Source organism: Plectrocnemia conspersa, unplaced genomic scaffold (assembly GCF_051122295.1).
Source record: "Plectrocnemia conspersa isolate PC_06_02 unplaced genomic scaffold, ASM5112229v1 ptg000004l, whole genome shotgun sequence".
Taxonomy (NCBI): domain Eukaryota; kingdom Metazoa; phylum Arthropoda; class Insecta; order Trichoptera; family Polycentropodidae; genus Plectrocnemia; species Plectrocnemia conspersa.
In genome coordinates, this window is record NW_028277168.1 from 10,890,301 (window position 1) to 10,908,036 (window position 17,736).

General features: G+C 33.8%; 3 protein-coding genes across 5 annotated transcripts in view; 2 read left to right on the forward strand and 1 right to left on the reverse strand.

Annotated features, from left to right (window-relative positions):
• The first annotated feature begins 418 nt into the window (after positions 1–418).
• On the forward strand, positions 419–9,262 carry LOC148235866 (uncharacterized). Of its 2 annotated transcripts, XM_088184001.1 has the most exons (9): positions 419–678; positions 2,139–2,281; positions 2,363–2,453; positions 2,561–4,454; positions 4,525–4,748; positions 4,823–4,996; positions 5,134–5,321; positions 5,385–5,741; positions 8,320–9,262. In XM_088184001.1, exons 1-9 carry the CDS (start codon positions 636–638, stop codon positions 8,641–8,643), a joined length of 3,438 nt encoding a protein of 1,145 aa, XP_088040127.1. In that variant the 5' UTR covers positions 419–635; the 3' UTR covers positions 8,644–9,262. The 2 variants fall into 2 exon arrangements, with proteins under 2 accessions (XP_088040127.1, XP_088040126.1); XM_088184000.1 differs by having other exon boundaries at positions 5,134–5,741.
• Positions 9,263–9,294: 32 nt separating this feature from the next.
• Syx18 (syntaxin 18) lies at positions 9,295–10,496 on the reverse strand. The gene is made up of 2 exons (XM_088184003.1): positions 9,580–10,496; positions 9,295–9,515 (listed from the first exon to the last, which is right to left on the reverse strand). Exons 1-2 carry the CDS (start codon positions 10,387–10,389, stop codon positions 9,327–9,329), a joined length of 999 nt encoding a protein of 332 aa, XP_088040129.1. The 5' UTR covers positions 10,390–10,496; the 3' UTR covers positions 9,295–9,326.
• Positions 10,497–13,050: 2,554 nt separating this feature from the next.
• LOC148235868 (uncharacterized) overlaps positions 13,051–17,736 on the forward strand; it is an 85,597-nt gene continuing 80,911 nt past the window's right edge. For both annotated transcript variants that reach the window (XM_088184854.1, XM_088184855.1), the window contains exons 1-4: positions 13,051–13,216; positions 16,574–16,645; positions 16,719–16,786; positions 16,861–17,691. In XM_088184854.1, the coding sequence (XP_088040980.1) occupies positions 16,721–16,786; positions 16,861–17,691 (897 nt within the window). In that variant the 5' untranslated portion in view covers positions 13,051–13,216; positions 16,574–16,645; positions 16,719–16,720. The remainder of the gene's footprint in view (positions 13,217–16,573; positions 16,646–16,718; positions 16,787–16,860; positions 17,692–17,736) is intronic.

Here is a 17,736-nt window from a genome sequence, read left to right on the forward strand (position 1 = left end):
ATAATTGGTCCTGTTGGTCACATGTGTGCTCTTCTGCTTTAATTCACTCTTCAGGGGAACCTGGAGAGATTACGTCGTCATGTGAAAATAATTTAGAAACTACCAACCTCGTCTCTTTTGTTAACATTTTTTTAAACTGTCAAAATTAAAAAAAAATAACTGTCACACTGCCGCAATGAACCGCTATCCAATGTGCGTGGGCAACTATGTCACACAGATTTTTTTTATCGCGCATCCCTGCCTGGCCTGCTCTGGTCGACTGCGCCACCCAGCTCAATGTACGCCTTAGCTTACGAGTGTAAATGGTTATATATATAAATATTTAAAAAATATATTAAAACAATGAAGGGATTGTGTATATATTATTTTAAAATGATGACGGTGAGCAACACCGAGCTGGCTGGAAATGAGCGCGGCCGTACGGCGATTTCGTCGGCGCGGGAGGCTGCCGTCGCGGGCGAAGTCGTTCCGCCTTTCTTTTCGCTTGCGCGTTATTTATCACCTCTGCGTCTCGCGGCTGTTAAAATCTGCACTCACTTTCACCCCAGCATGACTTCAGAGTGCCATAGATCTTTCTCCTACTGACGATCGTCGTTTTGCGCCACATAAACCGAGACTCGAGTGCATGCGAGAAGATGGACGCGTCCGACCCTGAACGGGAAATCGTCTGCTCCGGAGGTATCGTATGCAATCTTATCGTCATATTGTATAGTTTGTTTGTTTCAAAACAAAAACCTAACCTAGAAACGCTCCATTGTGCCGTCGCCGATTGTTTGACGTTCGCCGGCGCGCGCAGGGATGCCAACATGGCGGACGGATATGTCAAGTCGTATATGTCGATATTGTCAAACAGCCGGATGATTATAAATCTATATTTATACCTTATTCGAGGACTTCGTACATGATTTATGTTTCTAACCGTTTATATAGAATCATTTCATTTCACTGCGAAAAGTAAAAAACTGGTTTATAGCCACATTCATAGATTTCTATACAAATACTATCTATAGCAGCGGGTCTCATGAAAAATTCAATGCAATTTCTACGACTATCAGTCAAAACGGTACTATATACATGCATACATTATATTTTTAATGTTCACACATAAAAAAATATAACAAACATAAGTCATAAACTCAACCTACAATTTAACCAGAGCTAAAGATCCATGCCATACTCTATTTCTTTCTTAAAACCTCTTTAGTGCATAGTGAGTCAACTTACACACATTTGTTAATTTATTAGTGTACACCTGGGAGTGGGCTAATTTTATAATATAGAAAAGTGTGACTTTGCGGCCAGATAGACACCGAAAAAACGGGTAACAGTTTATATTTAGAAATATAAATATACATACGGTATCACGCAGTAGAGTTCAAAATGCAGTTCTTGTAAGTCAATAGTCTTTGTTGATCTCTTGAAAGTTCTATTCCTTCGCTCGTGTAAGTCCTGATGTTCTTGATCTTCTGAAACACACCCATAATCATTAACTCCCATTAGAGAGAGCATTCCAGATAGACTTCTATTCCTAGTGATGTGTTTTTAGGTTGATTTCTCAAAAAATACTACCTATTACAAAGGAACAGCCTTTTAACCATTTAAGTAATACATGTACGGTGATCGGTCTTTCGCTGTTTTGAGGTACCACTGATAGTTATATATTTACATATATAACTGAAGAAATAATAAATAAAAATCATTATAATTATTTATTGAGGGCGTGCTATTTGTGTGCCCGTTACTTTACACACGCCTGATTTGTACGTACGTATTGCAAAAGATTGTTCGAGTATTTTCTAGTCCCCTAACTACATGTCCCCAATTTACCGTGTTATTGGAGGGTCTACTGTAATATTATTTTTAATTTAAATAAATGTAAATGCTTTCTATAGAAAATAATACCAATAAATTAAAGTGTACGAAATAATAAAAAAAATCACAAAAGCCGAATTGAATAATAGAAAAGTGTTAAAATAAATTATTAAAACATACTAATACAAAAAAGTAGCAAATAATAATAAATAAATAACAACAGATATAATTATGGAATACGTAAAATTAACTCATCACTCAAAGGGTTAAAGAAGAATAATTGTTTGCTGTGATACTATTTTTCTAATAAATATGTATGTTTTCAGGGAAAGACAGCCAAGATACCTATTGTGAGATGACCAGTCCATTAAAAAGTCAATTCGATGGGACCGAAAATAATTGCAGTGAACCTCTATTTTCAGAGGATTATGACATGGAAACAGCAAAAATACCATCCGAATCAGACGAGGTAAATATGCATTAATTTTTATTGTAATATTTGTCTTCCGTTATGAAACAAATTATTGTATATTTATTTTATTTTTTATAGGTTCAAATTATCTCGAATCCTCCGAGTATTATTACATTACCGAGTGACACAGATTCTACGAATGGAAAATCTTCAATCAATTCACTTACAGGTTATGACATTTTCAATGAGACAATTTTTAAATTAATTTACAGTCAATCAGTTTACACATATTCATAATTTATAATAACTCTTAAATTATATAATATCAATTTTCAGATAAAATTGATGAATTGACTGCAAAAGAATCGAACGGTGTCACTCATGAGCCTTCTCCGATACCAGAGAAATGCAAATTATTAAAGATTGACTGTAATTTGACGCCTGAGATATTCAAATGTGAATTGACACCTGTAAAGATGCCGTTTAGAAATAGTCCAAGATTAAATTCTAAAAGACAAAATAGTTTATCTTGCGATAGTCAAGCTACATTACCTGTGAAACGTCTAAATGTCAGTGTTTCGACTTCCGATTCGGATAACAATCCGTCGGATAGATTAGAAAATAAGACAATAACTGACAATAAAAATAGAGTTGAACAAATTTGTACAACTGAAAAAGAAGAAAAAATATTAGATAACATTTCTCTTAATGAATCAAACCCTCAAAATGCCACAAACGATTCCCAAAACATTGTATTGGAATATTGCCCGTCTCAGTCGACTGAATGTGTGCAAGTCAGTTTAGATAAATCTGATCAAGACCCGGAAAAAAATAAGTTCACAAACATATCTACCGATGATAACAATAGCACTGTGTCGATTAATCTAGACTCGCCTTTAAATAATAACATAGATACTAATATCGCGCTTAAAGCTAAACCATACTTGTCTAATGGTTATTCATCATCAACTCCAGAAATGACAGTATTTAGTCAGCAGTTTAAGGCTAAAATGAGTAACGACAGTGATGGCACTCCGCCTTTTAGAGAATATAACAAGCCAGTTATGTTATCTAAAATTTCTAAATCTGACTCGATAGGAACTACGAGTAATACGTCTATATCGCCTATAAGCAACGGACAGTCAGATGGTTCATACACTCCGAACATTAGCAATCAATCATTGATGCCAATATTTGATGTTCAAATACATTGCGATGATAAAAACGATTTTTTATCTCTATTAATCGTCAAAACGGACAATGAATTAGGGTTGAATATCAGCAAAGAGTATCAAAAGATCACTAAAAATATTAATACTGATCACTATTATGGTGACATATCAAAATCTAACTCTCCTTCGAGCGTTACAAGTGGTGGTCTATTACAATTGCAACCTCGAACGTCATTCATGTCGTCCAGCAGCTCGTCTTCGTCGATTAGAACTCACGACGGAACTTTTGCGATTCCGCAAAAACCTAGTCGCAACTGTGTTACAATCAAAGGATTGCATACGCTCAAACAAAAAGTAGACGATGTAATCAATCACTTAATTGCCGTCTACAGTCCGGATGACTCATTAAAAATGTCTACTAACAACTCTTACGAGTGTGATAAAAAAACAGTGACCAACGGAAATTCTCATGAAGTTATACCCGTTCCGCCGGTGACTCCTAAAAGCTCAAAGAAGAAACTGCAAACAAAAAAGCGCACGTTTACTAAGTCTAGAAAAATTCTTCCGACGACTTCCGAAGAGATCAACATAGACGGAGAAATACACTCCCCGGAGATGGTTGGAACTGATCCAGATAAGTGTAAAAGGCCGTGTACTCCATTGCGGAATCCTAAATTTAACGAAATCGAGAATAATAATCTTATGAAATCGCCAACGAAGAGCGCTAAGAAGAGCGACAGCATGCAAGCACCCAAACCAGAGTTTGCGCAGTACTGTCCCGGAACACTTGTTCTCGCTAAATGGTCTGATAAAAAGTACTATTACGGCAAAGTAAAAGAAGCGGTAGATGTCAGCAATTATATAATTGAGTTTTTCGACGATAACGAGAAAAAGATCTCAGAAGATTTTATCATATTTGGAAATACGAGGGAGTTGCCAATTTTAGGACAATCCATTCATGCAATTGTAGATAAATTTGAAACTTACGAACCTAGCCTAGTTTTGGAATTGGTTGAAGAAGATGATGGCACTGTTTTGTATAAATGTACAACTGATAGGTACTCATTTTTTTTAACTAATCTGTGTAGCAAACGATTAAAAAAATTTAACTAATTTACATTATTTCAGAGATCTTACAGTGACAGTGAACGCTTCAAAAATATATGTAACCGAAGATCAAGCAAAATCGATAAGGGAGTGTTGCTTGCCACAATACGGTCCGAGCACTCCTCGCAGTAGGAAAGCGAATACAGAAGTAGACCTCGACAATATCATACACGGACCTAGAAGCTGTCGTTTAAAAAACAGGAAAGACTTATCTTCACCGGCCAGTCCAAAAGCGTCCACTTCAGGTACAATTTGGTCTTTATATGAAGTACAATTGATTGAATTTATCGAAATTCTGACACCATCGAATTTTTAATAGGTATGTCACAGAAGAGACGTACTAGAAAAGCGAACCAACCAAAGCAGAGACACGAGAGTGAAAGTAGCGAGGGTGGAGAAGCCAGTAGAACACCTAGTTCTCTGGCGATTGAAGAAGTGATTGGAGTTCAGCCTGAAATACAAAAGACTCCGAAGAAAATCGACGGTGTTAAAGGTATGGTGCTCTTAGTGATTGTATTTCTTAGACTTTTAACTCATTCTATATTTGTAAACAATTAACGACATATTTAAAATGATAATATAAGCATAATTTATTTTGTCATTAATTAGTTTATCTATTTTCTTTTATAGTTGCTGGACCTATGTTGATAAAGGGTGTTTCGAAGCAAAATGTTGGTAGTAGCTCCAAAATCACTAAATTTGAGAGCGACTCGCAAACAAACAATTTAATGGGACCGATTCCGCCTCAAGGAAGTGATCTCTTTAAGGATTTCCACTTCATTATAACGTTCACCGATCCACCTCGTTCGGTAACCCATGTAAGTAAAGTTTTCACTAGATTGATCACTTATTATTCCTTTATAAATTATATGAATTTACAGAATCACTCGGATACGAACTACAGTGAGACTGAGTCTTCGAACACCGAAAAAGAAGATTACTCTTTCTCAACAACGCCTTTCAATAGAGAGAGGCTTAGGGAGCAATTGGAGACTGGCGGCGGAATAGTTTATGGTTGTTTTGAGCAAATTCCAAAAGACAAATACAGCGTATGCAAATTGATAGCGCCCAGACCGTGTTTTACAGCTAAGTATATACAATGCCTTGCTGCTGACATCAAAGCTCTTTCACATTGCTGGGTCGTGCGGAGTTGCCTCGCCAATAAACTCGTCGACATGGAAGAAGACGTGTTACCCGCTGGATGGTCGATAGAAAGACAGCGATTCATCAATTGGAAGGTAAATATGTTTTTCTCAACTTGACATCTTGAAGATGTACAACTGAGCTAGTTAGTAATCTCACAACAATTGTGACCTGCCATGTGCTCATCATAATCACGCATTTCGCGCACAGCTAACTGCCCATTTTATTTATGATGATAGTGCTCTATGAGAGGGCAGAGCGTTTATATCCTCACATGGTTTGCGTTCCTTTTCGCCTGTCGTAGAAACGACGAACACCAAAAGTTTAAAATTCAAATAAAAAATACGTTTTAGACAATTTTCACATGATAAGCGAGCTCAGATTACTCTTCGCGTGACATGCTACCGGTTTTCGTTCATTTAAGAATATTGGTAGAAGTTATTATCAGCATGGGCCAGAATTTAAGAATTGTTCTGACAGTAGTTTTAGATACCTTTTGAAAACCACAATAAATAATATGCAGGTTAATGCTTTTTTTTTATCCTTTCCATTGTAGAGATGTAAGTGGTATTTTTAACTCCAGGGTGTTGATTAAGCTTTAGACACTCGTATTCGCGTGAGGACAGGGCAAATTTGATTTTAAAAAGAATGTTCCATTTACAAAAAATCATAACTTATTATCCAGTGTATATTTAAACACAAAATTTTGAGAAGTTGTCAATCAGTATCTTACCTAAATTTAGAAAGTCCAATTTTACAAAAAGATCTATACAGAACAGACCTAATATTTATTATACCTAATTTAATTACGACCAAGTCGAATCATTGACCACCTCAAAAAAAATTATAACAATATATAGCTCACAAGGCATTAAAGGGAATAACATCTACACAGAACACACACTATTTATTCTATATAAAAAAAATTAGGAACAACGATTTTACGATTAAATTATGACCATAAATGATTAGAAATTTGTCACTTCAAAAGTTAATTTTGGTGCTGAAAGCAGGGATACACAACTCTCAACCCGTTTTAGATTTTTGAAATAGAAAAAAATTCAAGTTCAACGTTTTATATGTTGATAAAACATTTTTGAAATGTTTGCAGATCGCAGAATATAAAATTGCAGGCTGCGAATTGTGCATTACTTGCGTCAAGTCTGTGAGAATATGACCTCAATAAAATAGCCGACTAAGATACTCGAGGCGCGCACATGTGTTAATTTAACACTTTGCTGATATGGTGTTTTTAAAAGTCTACTTTTTCACATATTCATCCGTTCTTGCTATACAATATTATAAATTAATGTATTAAAAAACTGTTTCATGCAATTATTATACTAACAGAGTAACAAGCTCACAAATTAATTTACCTTTTCGAGATTTTTATTAGCACTTATTTTATATTATAAAGAACAACAATATATCGTTGTTTAAGAATAAAAGTATTAAACGACACTGAAAAACAAATGCCTGCATTAAGTTTTTAATTATAGGTATATATTTTTGTATTACCGTAAACAATTTTAAAAGGCTCATATTATTCAGGTCTGAATATAAGCGGGCAGAATAAATATAGAATGGTTAGAATTTATATCAAATAGTAATAATTATTTTGACAGATGGTCGAAATCATTTTTTTCAGTTAGTATTTATTAATGTTCATTGCTCAGTATTGATTAAGAATAGCCAGTATTTATATTACATGATCTGTATTTTAACCTCAAGGTTCGTTTCATATTGACAGATGGTCAGCATAAATACATATTCATTATCAAGGTGTTTATACAGTGTCTAATATTTATTTTTTTCCAGTTCCTGGCCAAAGCCATTTACCTGGGTATCTAATAATTGGTTCTCACTTTTATTTATTTATTTTTAGGGCAAAAAAAAATAATTAAAAATTAAAAAAAGTAAAAAAAAACAACTTGTTTGGTTGTAAAAATCATAAAACTAGAAAAAAAGGTTCACTTTCACCTTTTTTACAATTTATACTATTGTGGTTGGCATCATTTCTCTAAGATTTAATTAGGTTGACTGGCATTCAACTCATAAGACTCACGGTTTATCAAGTCTTTAGCTAGCCAATCATGGAAAACTAATAAAAGTAAGATGTGCATCTTTAAGCTAATTTATGGAACACCATCTGTCGAGAAGGATATGAACTAGAAACTAATTATAAAATTTGAATCTTCTAAACTACGTGCGATTTTGTCGGGTTCATTAATTGAACCACTCCTGTATTTACAATTTGAGGGATTAACTCATACTATTAATCATAAAAAGGCTGGTTCGACTAGTGATAAAGCGTTTTAACCGTTTAAGAAAAAATTAGTTTTTTCGTTAAAATGGGACATCGTGGGGTTCTTAACGGAACAAGTCACAAGGTATTCACCATATATCAGAAAGGATTAATATATCCACCGCCTTGAGAAGAGATAACCCGTGAAGAGCAAAATAAAATATTAAATCATTAAATGATCCAGTTGCTAAGGTTAATAATATCTGAGTCCTTGTAGATTAAAAAGTGGTTAATTTACATGGTAATGCCATAAAAATAATATTTTTATGATGAATGAGAGGAGACATATTGAGTTGTATCAGCTATAGAAACATGCTGAGTCAGAATTAAATCATTACAAATATATCATGAATCTTTCTCTTTCACAGACATCCTCTTTTGATAGAAACACTACACAGCCGTTTAAAGACCGTCTGATACTGTTCTGCAGCGATGATAATGACTTTCTAAAATTTTGGAGAAGAGTGTGTACAATGGCCGGCAGCGAAACCAGGACAATCAAAGAGGACTGTGAGATGACGGACGGACTCGCCATAGTCACCGACTTAGATTGTCCACACGAGGTGCAGAACAAAGCGACGTACTGTAACATACCCCTAGTTTCAACCCATTGGATCATTCAATGTTTAATTGATGGTAAAATTTGTAAATTTAACGCAAGTGAAAAGTATAACTTTGCGTACAGCGAATAATAGATGCCAATTGTGACTTGATGTTAAATGTATTTTTGATACTTTTAAGTGTACGTGACTTGTTATGTTTTATTGATCACTTGAAAATATGAGTGGGATTTTTTTATTGACAAATATGACTGGTTAGAAAATAATTATACATAAATGATATATGTATGTATATGTGAATTTAACGATTGTTCTTTATATATTTATAAATTTAATATAAAAAATTATACCACGTGTGTATTGATACAGTTTTGCATTTATTTGTATTAATTAACAATTTAACTATCTTCCCGATATAATTTGTATTAATGTTTTAAAATAATTCAACTATATACCTCAATTTTTTATGTGCTCATATTTTACAATTTTCTATTTATATTTTTTTACTCCACATTGACTCAGCGCTCACAATATCAGCTGTTATAATTGCAATATGTTGAAAAAATATATTTAAAATTAAGTTAGCAACTTTTGGCCAAACCAATGGAATTGATTTATTATATGTTTATTTTAATCAATTAAAACCAATATTTTGTCAGAAATAACGTCTTATATGTTTTATTTTATATTTTTATGTATTTGTATTTACAGCGGTAAATATATTTTTATAATAAAGTTATTTATTGAGTTATTCCATCTATTTATTTAAAATAAAAAAATGTATAATAAATACTTGGAAAATTTATTTATATAAATTAATCATTATACCAATCCAAAAACAATAAAGAGAATGACATAACAAGTAAAAAGAACAACACCCAGACTCTAAGGCCTGCGTTTCGTTGTATAGCTTGTCTAATCTGTTCGTTAGCATCTCTAACATTTTCGTTCACTCCAATAACAGTTCCAACGATTCTATCAACGTCTTGATCTTGTTGTAATACCTGCAATTTAATTAAAAGCATTATTAAACTTGAATTAAAGCTAGCAAGTAACAGTTTAAACCACCTTTTCGGTAAAGACTTCTTGTAATTCTGCAATATGTAAAACTTTACTTTCAATTTGCTTCACTTCCTCAGACAAACTATTCAATTCGTTAAAAAGCTGTACGTTTTCTGACTCAAATATCTGCAACTCTTCCGCCGATAATTGATCGTCTTCGTAAGGAACGTGGGAATCCAATTCGGCCGCTACATCTAATGAAGACTTCTCTCTCGTCGATGAGACTTCCCTATCTACTCCGTTCTCTTTAGTTCGATAAATGTTATCGAACAACTCGTCTATTATTTCATTACTATTCTTCCTATCCAGCGGCTTCTTCTCTTTAATATCCACCTCAAGCTTAGTTAATTTTCTAACATCCAACGCACGTTTGACTCTGATGGCTTTCTGCTCCGTCTGAATCGCACACACAGCTTTTAAATAAGTTTCTAACATTCTTATAACAGCCTCTCTAAACTCCAGCACCTGAGTCGTTCCAGAAAGTTTTCTACACTCCTTCTTTAGATCCTGGATGATGTGAGAGCAAGAATTTATAATCCTCTGCGAACCGCTGTCAATTTGGTCCCGTTCAAGATCACTCATATCGTTTTGGGTATTCATAAAATTAGAAAAGTGGAGGTAAGCATTTCGATTCTCCAATAAAAAGTCCTTAAGTTTTGTTATCTGCGATGCAATGTCCTTAGCTTTCAATAAAAATGGACTTTTGGGTTTGTTTTTAAGAATCCTGTTCTTATCGGCGTCATTTTGGACGCCGAACGCTTTATTTCGGGTTCTCACGGTTTTAACGCAAGCCTTGAATAAGATCGTGATATCCATTTAAATTGTTTATATTTTACTTGGTCGATGGCAGACGTGGAGGAGCTGTCATCCGTATGACAGTTTTAATATTTGGCCTAAACCTTGCAAATAACACTCAACATATACAACAAATTATATTATTTTTCAAGTGCAATGCAAGAATTTAATAATATTTTTTTTTATATACAACCAAAGTTTCCTTAATTGAATTTTAAGATAAATTAAATAGTATTTTTATTATGAGTCATTTTATTACTATAGTTTGAGGATATTTCATATTTTTTTGTATGAAATACCACACACATTTTGGATTGAGGCTACACTTTCCTAAACATATTTCTGTAGACTCATTGAACCTAAGCTATATTTCAGTTAGCATTGCCCCATTTTAGACCTTTTAAATTAATAGACTAAGTATATAAAATGAAAAATCAATACTTTTGTAAAAATTACGTAAATATTATTAAACAGTATTATTTGAAAAATCCTAAATAATACGACTGAATTCCGCACAGTATCATTTTTTTATGTTATAGCAGAAAGAAAAATATAATAAAAATTCGAATTCGAAATACATTTTAAAATGTTTATACAATAAAAGTAACTATGTATTTCAGTTGCATTGTGTCAAATGTATATCAAAAATTTACCAAAACTTTTAGGACAGCCACCTGCAAAACCTTTTTATTCGAGTGTTAATAATAGTTTGTCCATAATATTTACAAATGCCTAAGAACTATCTAATAAATTTTAAGTTAATTTTTAACTAGTTCTACACTTCATATATTTTAAAAAGACATTGCTTACTAAAAAACGCCATTCAGATTTTTGTAGTTCACAAATTAAGTATAAGGTGTAATAAGACTGGTAAACTATTTTCGAAGGATTTGACTAATATTAATAGGTATTTTCTTCGGATGTTATTTATTTAGAGGACCAAATATTTTTCGATTTTTCTATGAATAATTTAAAAGGAAAATAAAAAGGGAATACTATGTGTGCAATTGAGATATATTATGAAGTACCACAAAAATTTAAATTTTATATATAATTGTTTATTTTATATTTATCAAGCGTAAAATTAAAAAAGTAAAGTTACACAATATGTTATATGTGACCGAATTATAATGTTATATATATATATTTAAATAATCTTTATTATATATACGAAATGATATTTAAATCTTAGTATTTTTATATAAATCACACAATAAAACTATTGGACTTTTGAAATACAAATTTACAATAAAGAATAGTTAAATTTAAATGAATTAACTTACATACACAACTATAAATAACAATAAAATGTAAAGACAAGCACTAGAAGAGTAGAAATTATTTTATTTAAATTACTTTTTGTGCAATAGTCTGGTCACTCTTTTATATGACTCGTCAGAGTTAACGGGTTAGAGGTGTAAAGTAAAATACTCTAAAATAATAGTATGAGACATGGCGAAAATTCGTTTTTTTATTTTTTATCTGTTTCTACAAAAGTGTCCGTGATACATGGCAGTGCGACTCGAATCGCCAGTCCTGTGATTACGAAGCGTTAAATTCTCTTTTCTTTATAGTGGCAGTACTTAAATTTATATTTACGCTCTCACGCTGCCACAATAATATGCGCTGCACGACAAAATAATAATTAAAAAAAAAAATATATAATATTAAATTATGGGTGCGATTTAACAGGGAATTATTGTAAACAATATGTGCATTTAAATAAATACTGTGTTCCAGAAAACGAAGTGTTTGTGAATTTATGTGAGGTAAATCTTCCGATTTTTTCTCAAGAAAAGTTATTCATAAGGTATTTACTGTTCTGACCAATGCTTGCTCGCACCTAATCTATCCAACAGTAATGCACAAACAAATATTTTATATATTGCTAATTTAAATTGTCCTTAAATTATTAAAATAATTAGTATAGCTTTTTAAAAATTTTATGAAGGGTGTTTTTGTAATAGTTCTTAAATACATACGCGATACTATAGGCCACATTTAGCTCTGTTTGCTGTTTAAACACTATATGTCACCAGGTGTCATTTAAGCCCACAGGCGATGATTACAACGCCATAAATAGTATAAAATACTGGACAATCCAGAACCGTGCTAAGCGATATAAAAAAATTATAAAATGTATGGACCTGCGTTTGTCGTTATTTTGGATTTATATTTTATTTTTTAATATGTGACATTCTCTATCAGCTAAATTGCCATATTTACTAGAAAATTGTTATATTTGCTTGATTATTTTTAAAGAGATTAGGAAAAGCTAAAAAAAGCTAATATGCGATTATCAATCGGAATTATCATTTTAATAATTACCAATTCTGATTTCAGCAGCGCGATGTAAATTAAAAATTATATTAAAAGTGTGTTAGTAAATAGAGAGGGGGAAAATATATTTTGCCAGAGGATTGCGGAAAAGAAATGAAACTATTTGAAAATAATGACAACAAGTGAATCGTACGAATTCGGAAGTAGCCGTCGTCGCGTAAAAGGCGCGCAATTTGGCGGACATCCGCAGGTTGTTGATCGTCGCTTTACATAACAATTATTAGAGAACATCTGCCGTGCGCCATTTTGTGTCGCGCCGCGGCCCCGCGCTTCGCACCGAGTCACAATACTCCGTCTCTTTCGCTCGCGCGGCGAAGCTGGGAGCGCGCGAGCGAGACGGCTAGAGTCGGCGCGTCGGCGATATGTTTCGGTGGTTTTTGTAAACATGGAGTCTGGCGGGCTGCCGCCGTGACATGGGGCGAGGCCTGCGCCAGCCCGCGCCCTCGGTGCCCCCGTCGGAGCCCTCAGCGACCGAGACGCGTTCGGGGCTACCGACTCCTGACAGCGGGTGAGCTCCGACGATTCGGTGGGCGCTCAGCCCCCGGAACCCCTCTAACCTCCCTGCCCCTTCCGCACTTACCCCCACCCCAACCCTCGTCTATGGCCAAAATTACAATTATTCATAATATCAAATTCCTCCACGGAACTGGTTCTCGAATTGCACAATCCGGAAAAACGTTGACAGTGTCAAATTCCTTAGGATCCGATGGCTGGCGTAGTTCAATTTGTTTACCTATCGCTTCACAGGTATTTCTTAGAATATTCGACGGAATCAATTGTACTAAATTGTATAATGTTATGCAAATTTATGTCAGTAAAGGAATGTCTTACTTGTGTTGCATTCCATAATTGACAAATTTGGGATTTTTCATTTGATGCCATCATTAAGTTTATGTATAACATTCTATAAGTTGCAAATTGTTTCTTACATATACACAATTTCTTGTCAACATTGTATAAGGTTGTAACATATATTCAAATTCTGTTTTGTTCGTTGTGATCAGTGATCCTTAGCGTTTTTGGAAAATTTTCGCAGTATATGGAACCGATGCTGTTATGCTGCGACACACAGAAAATGGTCCGGGCACTTTCTACCGCTACTGTTTCAACACATACTTAGGTGCTGCATCAATTGAGCGATAAAAATTCGTCCACCACCAAACCAAACTATCGATTCCACTAAGTACTGCTCACAATTGATCAATTGTTATTTCCCATCGTTACAATACCGCATTTTCTTATGGAATATGGAGCAAAAACTTAAACCTGGCTGTTTTAGTGCATCTACCTTTACTTCTTAAGCTTTGCAAAACTTTCAATGGTGTAAATATACCAGAGTTGAACTCCTGCCAACAGTTTTTCACTAACAAATCCCAGAAATTCTTCAAGACAAAAATCCCTCAGCTACAAGTCAGATGAAAAAAGGTAACCGATAAAATTAGCAAATATATGTTAAATAATTGGTGTTCCATAATCGGCAAATCGTTTTTATGTATGGGAATATGCTATACAAATATTTTTGTTACGCTTGATGCCGGCATCTTGAATGTATTTAAACATACTAATTATATGATATTAGATTATGATGGGTTACATTACTTGCAATGATAAATATTTTGGAACATTTGTGTTGCATTTATTGCTGCAAAACATTGTAGAATTTGTGTTTATTAAAAAATCAAGGAGAATGATATTTGGTTATTATATGTTACATTTCATAATTTGCAAATTTGTTTCTTCAGTATCCATTGATCCAATTCGAGTTTCCTATGTTGACAGCACTGTAAATCAGACCAGGGAGACCATTACATGCCCAAAAAGTGACAGGCAGCGTCATTAGGCCCTACTTTTTTTAATACGATGAAAGTCAGACTGTAACAGTCAACGGTAAGCGCTATAGGCACATGATAACTGATTATTTTTGACACGAAATCGAAGATATTGCCGTGGAAGACACATGGTTACAGCAAGACTGTGCAACTTGATACACATCGGGTGCAATGTTGGATGTTTTCTGTGAAAAGTTCTCAGATCGCATTATTTCACGTTTGGATGACGTCAATTGGCAGCTAATATCATGCAATTTAACGCCGTTGGATTTTTTTTGTACGGTTATGCTAAGGGTCGTGTCTACGCTAACAAACCCAAAACGCTGGAGTAAACCAACATCCGCTAAGTTATAGCCATGAAAAAATTAATAGTTTCTAAACCTTTATTAAATCTAATTTGGTTTGGTTAATGCAATTAGGTTAGGTTTGGGTTTGAACAGCAAATGGTCGTTTCGTAAATATTAAATTTAGTTTCATATACATTTTATATCAATAAGCAGGTTGTACGTAGTCGCTTCTATAATAGATCTTTGGTTACCTCAATGGGTACTTATTCAGAAAAATTAAAGATTAAAACAAATGACTGTATACTGCAGATGTAAAGGTAGACCGCACGCTAAAGTGGCACCAAGTTTTTATTAGAATATCAAATGTTATTGAGATGTGATGCATTAAGTTGCATAGAGAACGAGTATTTGTGTTATTTATTAATACAAACAATATAATTATATTTATAATTTAATGGAAAGTCAATTAGAATTGGATTAGTTGGCCATTTTCGTTCTATATTTAATAAAATATGTTTTTGATGTATGGGAAAATGTCCTACAAATCTTTGTTTTACATTTTGACATCATAAAATTTGTTGAAAAATTTTAGTGGTTTATGATTACATTCCATAATTAGCAAATTGTGCACGGAATGTTGCACTAATCTTTTTTTTTTAATGTGCGTAGATTTGATGGTTATTTAATTAAAAATTAGGCAGAATGGGGTTAGTTAATCATGAAAAATTACATGATTACAATTATTAGTTTGTAATGTATTACAGTAGACCCCCCCAATAACATGGTAAATAACATGGTGGAACGTGCTATTTGGGTGCGTGTAGTTGGGGGACTAGAAAATACTCATACAATATTTTGCGAATCAGGCGCGTGTGGTGATATACTTACCGTGTTATAGGGGGGTCTACTGTACATCCCATATTTATCATATTTGTTTTTTCGATGCACACAATGTGTTAAATTATTGAATGGTGGAAGTACAGAAGATCAGGCGTTGAGTGTTGAGATTGCTTTTATATTGGTATAAAAATTCTGCCTGAGTATTTTTTATTTTATAAGATATTTTACTTTATTACCTTTACGTTTTACTTTATAATATTAAATTATTGAAAATTCACACCTTGCGCCCCTAACCAAATCTTCTCAATGACTTATCAAAAACCAAATAGAAGATGTTTGCTATTCTATAATATTATTATATATTTATTTATTCAAAATATACCCCTTCTGAATCAATACGGCGCTGGAAACGATCATAGAAAATTTCGAAACATTTTTTTGTAGAAATTTTCGGAAGTGCCTTTTTGTGCCCTGTCAGAACCTAGACTTATAAAACACATGCCACAATTAAGAGATGGCGCTACTAGAACTGAACATATGAAACTAGTCCTTGCGGATTTGGGACAGACGATGACTTCTGTATTCAATTTATTACAAATTTCATATGATATAAGAGTTAGTGGAAAATCTTTGTGCAATTAGTATTTATGTTGTGTAGAAAATAATAGATCTCAAAGTGAAATTGAATGGAATATGGTAAAAAAATTATATTTTACAATTGCCAAATAGGATTTTTTGCATTTGAATTGCACATTCTAATTAGTTCTGGTGATCTTTGCTATGCTTAAAGATTTTCTATAAAAGTTAATGCTGTATAATTTAACGGCCTTGTATATTATGCTTTTTCAAGACAACGAAAAGCTAATAAGTAATTACTTTTATACTAATTTGTAATGTTTATCTTTTCAGATATCTGTTGCGTGGTGCAATGTGTTTGAAGTCATGCTTTAACACGCAATACAAAATATAACAAACATACAAGTAAATATCTCAAATAAATAATTTTTTATGTTTGTCTTGTTCATACATTAATTTTAAATTACTATTTTTTCAGAAATGGGTGTCGAGCCACCTGCTCAAAGCTCAAGCGATTCTGATTCTAATACAGATTCAGAATCTGATGTAAGTGTTTCATTTTTATTATATCAACTTAAAAATAGCATTGCATAAGTTTAAAATACTTATTTATATTTCAGAATTCAGATAGCTTTTTGTCGTCGAGCGAATCGGATTCTAGCGTTAACCAAAACGTTGGATCCAAACCGAAGAATGTACCAGATCCTCATAAACCACCTCAAAAGTCTAAGCTCCAACAGCAATTCAGTGTCACTTCTTCGGAAAGCGGACTCAGACTCAAAATTGCCGCTATACCCCGGGTATCCAAATCTACAAAGAAATTCAGCCCAAAGCCTAAGACTCCCGTGCCCACAGCGGCTGCTAAAAAGGGAAATTACGAACGAAGTATAGAGAAATCTCAACAAGAAATGAAAAAGCTATCACCTAAAGGTAAAGGCAAAGACCCGGAGTCGAAACCGAGAACGAAAAGAAAGTCAATCTCAGACTCCAGCACAGATAGCTCCGATTCGTGTAGCAATTGCTCGGACAGCTCTGATTCGTCTAGCGACAGTGACGACAAGCTATCGAAGAAGAAGGCCAAGAACGACAAGGTTTTAAAGCGGAAAAGTCTGTCCAATCTGAGCGGTCGTTCAGGTCCTAAGCTATCGGCGACTGTTTATTCGAAGCCGGACAATGACAGTAGTGATAGTGACGTTCCCATCAGGCCGCGCACGCCAGCGGTCAAAGAGAATGTCACGGACGTTAAAGGAAATCTCAAGGACGAATCTCACAACGGTATTAAGGACGATCAAAGTGCCAAAACAGTTAAAAGTGGTGTAGTGACGCGTAAAAAAGTAACGACGCCTAAGAAAAAAGAAAAGGCTGTGAGCAGTAGCAACGCGTCGGATAAAGTCAAAGTCAACAGCGTCAAGCCAGTTGCTAAAAGACCGAGAGGACGACCTAGAACTAAGGTAAAAAAAATTCAATGTATTTTATAAATGGTCTTGAATTAGATG